Source organism: Aspergillus pseudodeflectus, assembly GCF_044049435.1.
Source record: "Aspergillus pseudodeflectus strain CBS 756.74 chromosome Unknown BJX68scaffold_33, whole genome shotgun sequence".
In the NCBI taxonomy this organism is placed as follows: domain Eukaryota; kingdom Fungi; phylum Ascomycota; class Eurotiomycetes; order Eurotiales; family Aspergillaceae; genus Aspergillus; species Aspergillus pseudodeflectus.
In genome coordinates this window covers 70,345-82,358 of record NW_027263809.1, presented here as the reverse complement: position 1 = coordinate 82,358, position 12,014 = coordinate 70,345, and the positions used below count along the sequence as shown (strand labels likewise).

General features: G+C 51.3%; 6 protein-coding genes across 6 annotated transcripts; 3 read left to right on the top strand and 3 right to left on the bottom strand.

The window, feature by feature from the left end:
* Positions 1-37: 37 nt before the first annotated feature.
* Positions 38-370, bottom strand: BJX68DRAFT_268713 (DASH complex subunit HSK3 family protein; the record flags this gene model as incomplete). Its single annotated transcript, XM_071046164.1, has 1 exon — positions 38-370. The coding sequence occupies one exon, from the start codon at positions 368-370 to the stop codon at positions 38-40; it is 333 nt and encodes a 110-aa protein (XP_070897051.1).
* Positions 371-912: 542 nt separating this feature from the next.
* Positions 913-1,553, bottom strand: BJX68DRAFT_126054 (uncharacterized protein). The gene is made up of 2 exons (XM_071036202.1): positions 1,523-1,553; positions 913-1,427 (listed from the first exon to the last, which is right to left on the bottom strand). Exon 2 carries the CDS (start codon positions 1,338-1,340, stop codon positions 957-959), a length of 384 nt encoding a protein of 127 aa, XP_070897050.1. The 5' UTR covers positions 1,341-1,427; positions 1,523-1,553; the 3' UTR covers positions 913-956.
* Positions 1,346-3,770, bottom strand: BJX68DRAFT_268712 (ketopantoate reductase PanE/ApbA-domain-containing protein; the record flags this gene model as incomplete). The annotated part of the gene is made up of 4 exons (XM_071046163.1): positions 1,346-2,973; positions 3,030-3,449; positions 3,517-3,557; positions 3,619-3,770. 4 exons carry the CDS (start codon positions 3,768-3,770, stop codon positions 1,346-1,348), a joined length of 2,241 nt encoding a protein of 746 aa, XP_070897049.1.
* Positions 3,771-4,276: 506 nt separating this feature from the next.
* Positions 4,277-4,839, top strand: BJX68DRAFT_126026 (uncharacterized protein). The gene has a single exon (XM_071036201.1). It carries the CDS (start codon positions 4,392-4,394, stop codon positions 4,692-4,694), a length of 303 nt encoding a protein of 100 aa, XP_070897048.1. The 5' UTR covers positions 4,277-4,391; the 3' UTR covers positions 4,695-4,839.
* Positions 4,840-8,091: 3,252 nt separating this feature from the next.
* On the top strand, positions 8,092-9,739 carry BJX68DRAFT_125966 (FAD-dependent oxidoreductase). The gene is made up of 2 exons (XM_071036200.1): positions 8,092-9,565; positions 9,645-9,739. The coding sequence occupies exon 1, from the start codon at positions 8,239-8,241 to the stop codon at positions 9,505-9,507; it is 1,269 nt and encodes a 422-aa protein (XP_070897047.1). The 5' UTR covers positions 8,092-8,238; the 3' UTR covers positions 9,508-9,565; positions 9,645-9,739.
* A 152-nt stretch (positions 9,740-9,891) lies between these two features.
* On the top strand, positions 9,892-11,946 carry BJX68DRAFT_268710 (uncharacterized protein; the record flags this gene model as incomplete). Its single annotated transcript, XM_071046162.1, has 2 exons — positions 9,892-9,930; positions 9,991-11,946. The coding sequence occupies 2 exons, from the start codon at positions 9,892-9,894 to the stop codon at positions 11,944-11,946; spliced, it is 1,995 nt and encodes a 664-aa protein (XP_070897046.1).
* Between the last annotated feature and the right edge of the window lie 68 nt (positions 11,947-12,014).

Sequence of the window (12,014 nt, the reverse complement as noted above, 5' to 3'; positions counted from 1 at the left end):
TCTGGGCGGGCAATTCGTAGTCTTGAATGGTCGCTTACTACTTCTCTTCACCAGGCTGTTGCTGTTCTGAAGTGCTCCCCCCTTTAACCCCCTCCTCCCCAAGGACCTTCGCAGATCCCATAAAGAGAGCGCCGACATAACCGCCCAAAAAGCGCATATCCTCCGCCTGGATAGCTGTCATTCGCAGAAGGTTCTCGGTATCTGCTAGATGCGCATTTAGCTGGGCGAGCTGGGAATGCAGGTGTGCATACTGGCGTGTTTTGGCGGCGGACATCGAAGAGGGCTTGCCCATGGAGGATGCGGTCGACGAGGGAACGACGGAATGGCGCGGGTAAGATTGGGAATGTGAGTGCTGGTGTGATGGAGGCATCGTGTTGGTATGTTGTAGCTTGAAGTTGTGGATAGTGGGAAGATGGACGGAGAAGTGGCCGGCGGCTTCCGTCGATTGTTTGTTTATGCACGGCGCAAAGTCACGTGAACGATGTTTTACTTCCAACTCTTGCAAATAAACATTAAGAAGTAGAATCACCTCACAATTACACTTTTGATCGAATGATCTATCATTGTTTATTGTCAATCAAATATGTAAACTTCGACAGCCATGACTCCTCATGAGACAGCATGCAAGAATACAAAAAACCAGCCTGTTCAGAACGATCAACTCGACGGGATCAGACATCAATGCTCTTTTTAAACGCCAAATTCAGTCCAGGAAAAGACGAGAAAAGAAGGGGAGGGATATAGGGACTAAGAAAAAAGAGAGTAACAGGGGACAGGGTGTCAGGCGCAAATGGGAGGTCGAAACTGTCACGATTGCCCCACAAAGTAGTAGTATAGTGTACAGCAGTAATATGTCATCGTCAAAATGATTCACTGTTGGCGTTTGGAAGAAGCGTTTGGTATAATTGCAAGGAGTCAAACCCGTACTGTCAACCGGACGACGGGCACCGTGTTCATTAGATAAGACAATGTCGCAGGAATGAAAGACAAATGACCACATGCGATAAAAAAACACCCAGCCAGATGCGCCCACCCAGAGATGAAACAAGAGGGGGAAAAAAAACAAACAGAAGCAGCCGCGTCCCGTATGTCCCTTGTGTATATGTAAAGAACAGAAACAGAGTATGACAGGAGTCAGCTCTTGTCCTCCTCGTCAAGCATCTCATTAGAAGATAATCTTTATAGCAAGTAAACAAGCGCTGCGAAAGGGGTTCTCGGTAGACAATAGAGAATATGAATGCTGGAAAGCTCGGCGTGTAAAGGGGGAAAAGGAAAGGGTAAATGATGGATTTCGCTCGATCGATGCGAGGGAGAGGGAACGGGGACGCCGGGGGTATCATCGTGGTTAACGAACAGGCGCCGCAGTCTGTTGCGGGCCCAGGCTGATCTGGCTGCTATGGGCCGAGTTTTCGGAATCGAGGGTGGCACTAGCTCCGCTGTCACCACTCTCCGCGCTGGCGCTCGCACTTCCGGTCAGACTTCTTTGTTTTGGAGTACCCTTGGCGGAGTACGGGTTGCTCACCCCATATTGCTCAACTTGCTGCGGGCCTACCGCATTTCCTTGTCCAGGAGGATACCGGGGCACAGGTGCTCGCATGGCTCCTGGTGGCGACGGGTGGCTGCCATTCATAGGACCATTCATGGGGCCATTCATAGGAGGGCCGCTGGGCGGATGTTCTTGGGCAGTAGCTGGTCGGCCCATTCGGGGTCCGGGACCACCAAATGGTGTTCCCGGAGATTGGCTGTTCCGCCTACTACCAGGGTAGTTGGGATAGGGGCCCAAATCACCCATTCGACTGGCCGTGAGGGAGTTAGCGCGGGAACCCTGCTGCATCTGGTTTCTGTCGACAGCACCGTAGCGATTGGAAGAGTACGCCATCATTGGATTATCCATGAGAGAATCGTGAAGACCCGGGATTTCCTGCATGATGCGATCGCTAGTACGCTTCCTTCCCCCAAAGTACCGGCCGAAAGATGATGAAGATCTGCCTCCGTTCATCATATTCATCTCGGGATTCTTGCGGAATTGGCTCGCGCTAGGAGCCTTTTTTGCTCTTCGCGACGTTATACTCATCATATCCACGTTGTCTGGGTCAATGTGCGGAACCGGGATATTCTCCATAGGATCAAAGTAGTCGTCTTCGTCCTCTTCGTCGAAAACTGATCGCGGAGGAGGTGGCCTGCGCGGCCCTCGTCTCATACCCATTTCTTGTTCGCGGAGCATCAATTCCCGCTGGCGGAGGGCTAACTCTCGCTCCCTCAATGCAAGTTGCGCTGCTGCTGGAGCGGGGCCATTGGGAGAAACATCGTGGTATCCGTTTGTAGCAGGCGGGGGCATCGCGCCGTCTGGAGCATCGTCATAGAGCACCAGATGGCTAAATTCTTCGAGACCTTCTAAAGAAGGCTCGCGGGGAATACGACCTCCGTGAGGTATAGGCTGGGTGCTCGGTGGTCTCGACATTGTTGGAGGGCCTCGTCTGGGCGGCAGCATCCCTGATGGGACTCTGGCAGATGAGGGCGGACGCATGGGGCCGTTCCTTTGAGGCGGAACTGAGGAAACCCGCGGGGGTAGTTGAGCCATAGCGGGAGGCGGAGAGTCTCGAGGTTTGGTCAAATTGGTGGTGTTGATATGATGCAACATAGCGTACAGAGTCTCAATGCGGGGAATTTTGACCCCCAACTCAGTGGCAAGTTTGATAGGCGATCCGAGGTTTGTCTCGATTTCCATTGGGCGTCGAGATTGGAAATCCTGATACATTGTGCTGGGAGTATCGATGGCGGTCATCTTATCAATCGTCTTCTGGCTGAAGTCGACTGGAAAAGAGCATCCATAAGCCTTGGCCAAGTCGACTAGCTCCTGAATGACATCGGAGACCAATTGGCGAACTCCCACTTTCTCCAGCAGTTGTTTGTGGCTGGCGGTATCGAACATAACGCTTGCGGAATGGAATGCAATAGGCCTAGAAAGCGCAGCTGTTAACGACACAAACAGACCCGAAAGTTAGAGAGAGAGCTTTACCCTATCATACGCTCAAACTGCTCCTGCCTGATGTTTCTTGACACCTTGCAGTCAACCTGTCCCGATGATAGTGTCATCGCCAACGCTTGAGCCATGTCATTTTGAATCTCCTCAGGGATGCCGGAATGGCTTGTCGTAGATCCCACCCAGATTTCTGTCGAGTTGAGGTGTTCGAATTCGGCCGGTCCGGTTTGGACTATTTCGACGCCCGAAACCAAGGACAAAACAACATTGGTCGGAAACCGCTGTTCCAAGTGCGATTCGACACCAAGAGTATTTGACGTATTGACCAAAATGCACGTATGTTGGGGAGTAACGACGGATTCAATCACGGCGGCTAGATCGTAGACGTCGGGAAGCGCCTTGACACACAGGATAACATAGTCATATGCATTTTCACGAGACGCGGCTTCTTCCGGAGTGCGGACGACTGTGCAATCAAAGAGTGGTCATCAGTGACTCGCGATTATATAAGTATTGAACAATCAAGATCTCACCATGACGGGGCTTAAATCGTTCTGTTCCAAATGTTTTCGATCTAGGTAAACGCCTGTTAGCGTCCGTTGCGTAATTCAGAACGTTGTGCAGAGGAATCATACTTCATAGACACTCCATACTGAGATACTGATTCGAATCCGGACTTCCAGACTAGCGTCACGTCACAGGATGTGGTTGCCTGGAGCCTCCAGGAGAGGAACGCAGAGATGCCATTGCTGCCCACTAAACAGAATTTCGTTAGACGACGGCCCATTTTCGGAGCTTCCGGAAGAGTGAGAAAGGGGGCTGCTGCGATGAAATGCGAGGTGTAGCAGAGGAAGCTGGAGGAAGCTGGAGGCACCAGATCGAATCGATCGAGCAGGGCTCCCAGAGCTGTCACTAACCTGACAAAATGCGCAGGCGCGGCGGAGGAGCCATGGCAAGCGATCAAAAATGGAAGGAAGCTGTTCCCGCCAGCTAGAAGCCTTGAAAAAAACGCGATGAACGATATTGTCACTGAAAAAAAACAGTTATTCCAGGGATTCGATGACCGCTGCTTATCCCAGAACGAAGGAGCGCAATTCAGTGATTGGAGCCAGGGTGGTTTTGATGCGCCGTGGGTAGAGAAGGAAAAAACCACAGAATGCACGATCAAACGAAGGTAAGGGAGGGGACGAGGATATGGAGGGCGGAGGAAGGGGACAAACGAAGGGAAGGAATTGTGGTCAAGAGGAGAGGAGGAGAGAGAGAAGGGGATAAGATTGAGGAGAAGGGCGAAGAGAGAGACAAGAGATTCTTGACTGGAGATTGCTGGATGAGGATGAAAGCAAGAAAACGGCCAGGTTCAGGCGGAAAGGCAGCCCGATACGGAGTAGAGTAGAGCTAACCTCAAGTTATGGAGCCGTGCGTATCGCTTTCTTTTTTCTTTTTTTTCCTGTTTCGCAGCTGGGGTCGCTGTTGTTCCAAGCCTCTCTCTAACAATCGTGGATCCCCGCCAGAGCTCGAACCGGAAACGGAGCCAGGGAGGCGACAACTCAACGGACAGAGGGCGATAGGCTGCAAGCGAAGAAAAAGAAAAACGAAAACACTCGATACTGCCAGTGCGCTGGAGCTGGGGAAACGAATGGCGGAAAGCAGAAGAATGTATGTACCTGAAGCTCTCCCCCTCCCAAAAAATAAGAGACGGAAGCTCGACTGAGAATCTGTCTAATTGGAGTTGGAAATTAAATGCATCATTGTTGATGATTGGCAATTTGTGAATGGCTACGGCGCGAGTACTATTCCTTTGGGATTTATGCTACGAAGATCACACGTTGAGGGTGGCTAGTGCAGCAGTGCCAGAACTCGGTATTTGTATCCAAACGGTCGGCTTGGACAACGATTTTTCTTTTTCCCCCTCCTCTCCTTTCTGTCGACGTGAGCTCTTGCGTGGTAGCATTTACGTACACTCTGGCCTAGCTCGCACTATTTATAAGGGCGACTCGTCAAATGAATCATCCTGATTATGCGTTTGAGACACGACAGCCACCCGCTAATGGGGTGCCCAGGCAAATCGGCTGCAGGAGCAACACATCCTCCCGTCACCGAACCCACCTGCAAGACAATCGAGACTCAGCCAGTGCCCGGACTCATTCCGCAGTCGTTTTTATACATCCCCATTCCAGCCTCGACATTCTACGCCTTCTAGCCGGTTCCCGTAATCTTTTCGAAACACCGAGCTAATCGATCGAGTAGCTCTTAGATCTTGATCACCCTCATTCTTCGCGCCTGCAGCTCCAAGCCGCGCATATCGTCTGAGTAAGCATTGAGCCCTCTGTGAGATGTACTCCGTAGGACCTCCTCTCCTCTCGGATTTCATTCGGTTCCCGGAGAGACAGGTGTTACCCCCTTAAGGGTGGCCTCCGATCAAGTCGCCCGCCGACGGCCATGAGTGTCTCCCATCTCGAACGGGCTGATCAGATATGGGTAGGACAAGCTTGGGTGGATGATCGTTGCATGATGGTCCTTGCTGCATTCAGTGCAGGAGGCGATCAGTTGAGCACCGCTTCAATCATGGCCCATTCTTGCTTTGATCTCATACAAATGTAATCGTATGAAGTCAGGACTGTCTGAGGGGAGGGAAATGATGTTCGGGAAGGGGGGGGCAGTGTACTTCATTCTCGCATGCCAAAGCTTTCTCCGGAGTAGGGATCGGCGCATTTCGACAGGGAAGGAAACGGGTTATGCTGTTTGCAGCTGCTGATTGCATCCGGGATACCCTTGGCTCCCGTCGTGGAGGTACCTTCGATGGTCCCATCAGCAAACTTGCCGTGGTCACTGGTCAGGTTTGATTCAATCTCACAGGCTTTCCCCCGGAGTAAAGGTCCCTGACCGTCTGGGCCGTGTGGCACACTGGCACTTTGTTCGCCACCTTGTCGATCCCAGGGATACTTCATCCTGAATTGTCTAAATGATCTTCAGTGACAATGATAGAACATGGTACCACGTACAGCGGTGACGGAAACTTGAGAAAGAGGTGCTGTTTTTTTTTTTCGGGCCATTGGGTGTTATATGTCCAGGATTGAATCTTTGTGAGAGGAATGTGATGGTCCTGCATTACTGGTTGCATACTCCCGGGTTCCGCTGACTCGACTAGGAGTAAATCCGTCCGATCAAAAGCGGTTTACATTATTCTTGAGAGGGCGGCAGATGAATTACGTAAGCCAGATTTCCAATGGGGAATTACACAACATCGCGCAAGTGCCTCCAAAGATAAGCCTGCCACCGCAAACATCAAACAACAACAAGAGGCCTGAATTATCTCGTGCTTCTCCATTCGAGATTCTGGAAACCTGAATTTGTGCCTGACCCACCGGACCAAGAACCATACTCCGTAGATAGAAACAGAGGCTAAAATGCTGGCAATATGATTTGCTAGAGCAGAGTCTAAAAGTGAGCTAATCAAATCCGTCAAAAACATTGGAAATCAGGCCCCACACTGAAGCTATTTTCAGGTTTTCGATTGGAACTTAGGCTCAATGCCCTTCTGACAGTTCTAAGACATTTTTACGATCGTTTCACTCTGTTTTTTGCCTCCAAGGAAAGTGTGGCTTGAATCATCCTAATAAACGAACTGCAGTCCTGACCAGTGAGTATGGGGTAGACTTTATTCCCCAGGCTCTCTGCGAGCCTCTGCCAGCAACAGCGCGGTCGCGAAGGCCAAAACGCCCTTGACGTCAGGATGATCTCACTTTAGATTAATCTCGCTTGATCAGCCACTTTGACTTGTCCATCAGGTCTGGCCCGTCTCCCGATGCTATCGCAACGCCTAATTTCCTTTCCCCACATCTCAATTGTGATTTACGGGAACCGTTGAGGCAGCCTTTGGATTTTGAGGGTCAAGGGCCCATGCTTCAACTTGCCATTGACCGTGTGGCTTGACACCATGCGTTTGCCGTCCACCAACTATCCTCCCCAGTTTCAGACTACTGTAGGACAAAGAACAATGCATTGTCGCACCGGCCAGTCTTCATCTCTATAACATTAACAATCAAGCCAAACCCGCTGAAGCCTCAAAAGTCGAAATTGCTTTTTCCACCTCACCATTATCACGCCAGCTAGCAAGCACAACAGCTCAATAGCTCCAGTCGCATTCGTGTTGGCCCGCCGGCCCGTCCACTTCACTTCAACTTCCCAGTTTTGCCAACTGTCTGAAAATTAAGTCCCACCTTTCCGTCCTCGGGGTTTAGATTTCACTAGGCGCTGCTGTTCCTTGGAAGTTGGGGCTACTCTTGTCTCCTGTCAGATGCCTCCTACCACGTTGAGACGACTCCAGAGTAATTCCATCATGTCCCTGGCTATACCCTGCGAATTATCTTTCGCCATCACTCACGTGGATCTGAGCGGACGGGCCTATCTTTGCGGCAATGCGGCGTCCCTGTTCGAATGGTGGAGAAGCTTGGCTTGGACTGTTGACTTCTTGGCTTTCATGGAAAAGTTATTCACACTCCACAGTCAACTGCACAAAGCACACCCTCTACTGTTTTCCCTCCTACGGTAGTAGATATGTTTGACACTGTGTTTCACTTACGTCTCAATATTCTCATCATGCTAAACTCTGCCCGGTAAAATCAGATGAGGGCATCAAACAAACATGAGAATTCCACGTCGTCCAGCTTGTTTCTATCGAATCCCTATCTGTGAAGACAAGATTCTTATTTTCGGAATGAAGCCTGAAGGACCCAACTTGCCGTCTCGGCGAAGCTTCTGGCAGACAAGCGGCGACTATAAGGCCAGGCCCCCTTACGAGCATAACAGATATTGGCGATGTGTTTCGAAAGCGTTTCATTTGTCAACTGTTTGTCTGGATCCTGTATACAGCGCAAATTGCACTTCCGATACTCTCGCGAGTGAAAGATTCGAAATGGATTATCTTGATACAACACCATCGAGGATGGAAATGTTCTAGAAGGTCTGAATCTATCGGCCATGAAGACTTCCGATGACAACTTGAGACACTAGTGGCCCAGCTCTCGCTGTTCAGCCTAGTCTAGGCAGAAGTTGAACTGTCTCAAGGCGTGGAGGTAAGCTTCTCGGAGTTCAATAATAGCTTGATACTCCGACTCGCAGTATCGGACATTAGAAGAGACCGACAGTGCACACACACGCATTCTCCCTGAAATTCGGGGCTTTCAATTACCCGAACTCATACAAATATAAGATGGGGCCTTCCTGTTCGAGTTATACTGTTCCAAATCCATAATATGCATACAAGCTACAGAATCCCTTCCTACATGTTGCCATCACAGCCAAGAATTGCCATTATCGGCGGTGGTCCAGCCGGACTGACCCTCGGTCTTCTGCTTCACAAGCGTGGTATCCCATTTCTAGTATTTGAGGCCCGCCAGGAACCAACAGACGCAGAATTGGCGAAACCTTCTGGGATGCTCGATCTCCATGAGGAATCTGGCCTCGCTGCAATCCGAGAATGCGGGTTATACGGCCGCTTCCTTCAGCTCACAGGCGAATGCTCCGAGGCGCAAAAGGTCTCAGACAAGGATGGAAACATCCTACACACAGATGAAGGAGAGCTGAGTGGGCGCCCAGAAATCTCTCGCCATGCGCTGACCAACCTCTTGGCCACCGATCTTCCACCTCACACTATCAAATGGGGACACAAGCTCCTCTCTGCTACTACCTCAACCACACCCAACGGCATGGAAGTCGAGCTGGACTTTGGGCAACATGGAAAACTGCCCTTCGATCTAGTCATCGGTGCTGATGGTGCCTGGTCCCGCGTCCGTAGCCTACTCACGGACGTGAAACCGTATTACGCAGGGACGCAGAGTATTACCGCAAACATAACTCAGCTCGCAAAGTATCCGCATCTGGCTGAGCTCATCGGCTGCGGTAGCTTCTCAGCGCTTGGTCTCCGGCACGGAGTCATGTCGCACCGTTTATCGCAGAATGCAGCGCGCATCTACACTTTTCTCACTCTGCCGGACGAGGACTTTCCTTCCTCGTCGGGGCTTGCGTGTTGTACCGCAGCAGCTGCCAAAAGCAAAATCCTCCAAGACGATACCCTTCTTGGCCGGTTTGGGCCTGTCATCAAAGAACTGGTTGCCGTCTCATGCGAGGAGGAGACAAGCAACAATCCCGGCGCCCTGTTGGATATCAAACCGCTATACACGCTACCTATTGGAACCTCGTGGGAACACAAGTCTAATGTAACGCTCGTCGGCGATGCGGCGCACTTGATGTGTCCATGGGCAGGGGAGGGCGTCAACCTAGCAATGTGGGACTCGCTGTTGCTTGCACATGCAATTATCAGAGCTCATGAGACCGTTGCGAAGAATGGTGGTTCATTTATCAGCGCACTGGACCCGTTACTCGTGGATTTCGAGGTGGAGCAGCTAGAACGCACCGAGGAGAAGGCACAGGAAACGTATAATAACGGCCAGATGCTATTTGGGGAAGATGGAGCGAAGGCCTTCGCTGGGTTCTTCCAGAGCGTCTACGGCACTGTACGGTGACGGTGTTCTTTTGAGACAGACTTGAATATACCGATCCATGATGTTTGTCGGTCTTTAGGTGAGTGCAGACGTTCCCGATCTCTCCTTGGTAGGAATCCATGACAAACGTGGAAGGTGCGACTGTTGACCCTGTTAAGCTGGGCTCTTTCTAGATCTAGTCTGGGGGGCTGTTCTAGCTTGTCAAATGTTAGAAGAGCTCCCTTTCCACTTTACCCTGCCTCGAGTCGTATACTCGCATTTCAAATTCCATTTAGTTCTATATCAGTGCATACAGTACTCAATTATCCATAACCTACGCTCATTCAACCTTTGACTCTTATTGCTACTCGCTCGCTACCTCACAAGTCTCTTTAACTCTTCCACACTCCCCGACGATACATCAAGATGACCTTCCCCTACTTGAATCCTCCGAACTTCAACTTGGTGAGATCAAGGCCTGTGTGCTGATCTGCTAAACGCGCTTAACTAATCAATCGAGCATAGATCCTCGGCGATGACCCTAATACCTCCCAGCCCACCGATGACCAAAGAAACGAGGCTCTGGAGCAGAGTCGCAAGTACTGGTATAAGGCTGCAGCCATCGCACGCCACAACCAAACAGTTGGCCTTCCCCCTCAGGCGGCCAACCCCCGATTCATGCTACAGCACGTCCCTAAGCCATGTGTGAATCCACAAGAGACCACCTCAGTCACCCTTGGGGGGTCACTAGACCTGTCACTCGCCGTGGAGGGACGCGCGCATTGGAAGACCGAAGGACCCAAGGACTGCGGTATCGCCGATGACAAGATTAGGGAAGCACGGATTTTCCCAATTGGAATCTCGCAACCAACGGGTTTCAATTTCGCAAATCGGAGTTTCTACTACTGGAAAGGTGCCCAAGGTCAGAAGATACCGTACCATAACTATCTTGCAGTGCTCACTTTGGGATGGTGCTACATCATGTCAGCCCGGGCGGTGGAGTTGTTTAAAAAGGGCGCTCGCATGGAGTATACGGGCTCCAAAGCGCCCCTTTGGGAGAACCTTCGTGATTGTCAAATTTCCGGTGTTGATGTCAGAATCGACATCTGCACTACAGATGGGGATATAGCTCTGTGGTCGTCAACGATCCTGGCTTGTTCTCAGGGCTGGAGGGGTATTCTCACTTCGAGGAGTTCTAAAGAACAAGCCCGGGAACGAGAATTCCTCACGCCCTGGACACTGACCGGGACGGCCCCCGTGTCCTTTGCTATTCAAGGAGTGGGCGGCCTCACAGCGAACAACCCTGACCAGCCCCTTAAGGCGGAAGAGGCATTCAGGGCCCTTGCCAACTTTGCCCACCAGTACGACTTGGGCGACCAATTTCAAGTCGCTCTTACAGCAGCCATGACGTTCCCTACGCACAATTTCCGTAGGACGATTGCACAGCTCCCATATCCAACGCGCAGAAGCATGAGAACCCCCGTCCTGGTACAAGACCAGTCTGTCATCTCGAAATATTGGCTTGAACAATTCTATGACCTATCCTGGTACATGACTCTGAGCTGCGACCCAGATGGGTTAACTTCAGCTCTCAGTGGAATGTTCTGGGAACCTGGGGTGCCTCGGAGTCTCGCCAGTGTCTGGCTGCATCCCATCTTGAGGGAGGTTCCTGATGAAGAAGAAATTCGAGCCAAGCCTGGCCTTTTTGAAGAGCTGCTTGCTATCGTCTGCAGGATCCGTCGACCAACTATCGCAGCACTGTGGCTGGGGGCTGTCGTCAGTGGGCTCGGGCGTGCGATACTCGACGAAGTTGACAAGGTCAGGCAAGTCCCTGACGAGGTTACGAGCGCTTGGACCCGTGCCTTGCAGGGCTTCTTGGACATACCTGGGTCCGGTCCCTACCTGGACCAACAAACACAGACCATTTCACGGGCAGATGTCTTCCGTTCGTCTCGTGTCGTCCCTATCGCTGGCAATAACAACCCGGATAGTCTCACCCCGCTTAGCCCCTGGAGCCCCCCAGGGAGAGTCAACAAGACCAGCTGTGCCCCGCGGATTATCTTACATTCCACTTGCAACCGACACCACTTACGCTACTGCGGCTGGACGTGGTCCAAGGATGGATCGGGGGCACCGGACACTGGGCTCGGCTTGGCTGACACCCCCAGGGCCACTCAGTCGGAGATTGACCTTGCTGCATCAGTCCAGCCATTAGACCCTCCTAGGTGGGAATTTGAAGACTGGATCGAAGAACACGAGGCAGAGCCCTTTGCGGAACCCACCCGCCCCAATAGCCAGTCTCCGACGGACCTTATGGATGAAGTTCAGTTCTTTCCGACGCTTGGTGAGGGGGAGACGGAAGAAGAAAATCTTCAGTGGGTGAGAAACTATTATACTTCCGATAGCGGGGATGGCAGTGGCTTTGACAACGACAATCATACTGAAGAAGACATTGACGATCAATATGTGGTGGTGGATTGAGTTGAGAACTTTCCTGTCACCTTAGATAGTAGAAAAATTAGATTAGATGAACTCCCACTCGCATTACT

Coding starts and splice junctions, on each gene's coding strand:
- BJX68DRAFT_125966 (XM_071036200.1), top strand. CDS start 8,239: ATGCATACAAGCTACAGAATCCCTTCCTACATGTTGCCATCACAGCCA.
- BJX68DRAFT_126026 (XM_071036201.1), top strand. CDS start 4,392: ATGGAGCCGTGCGTATCGCTTTCTTTTTTCTTTTTTTTCCTGTTTCGC.
- BJX68DRAFT_126054 (XM_071036202.1), bottom strand. CDS start 1,340: ATGATACCCCCGGCGTCCCCGTTCCCTCTCCCTCGCATCGATCGAGCG.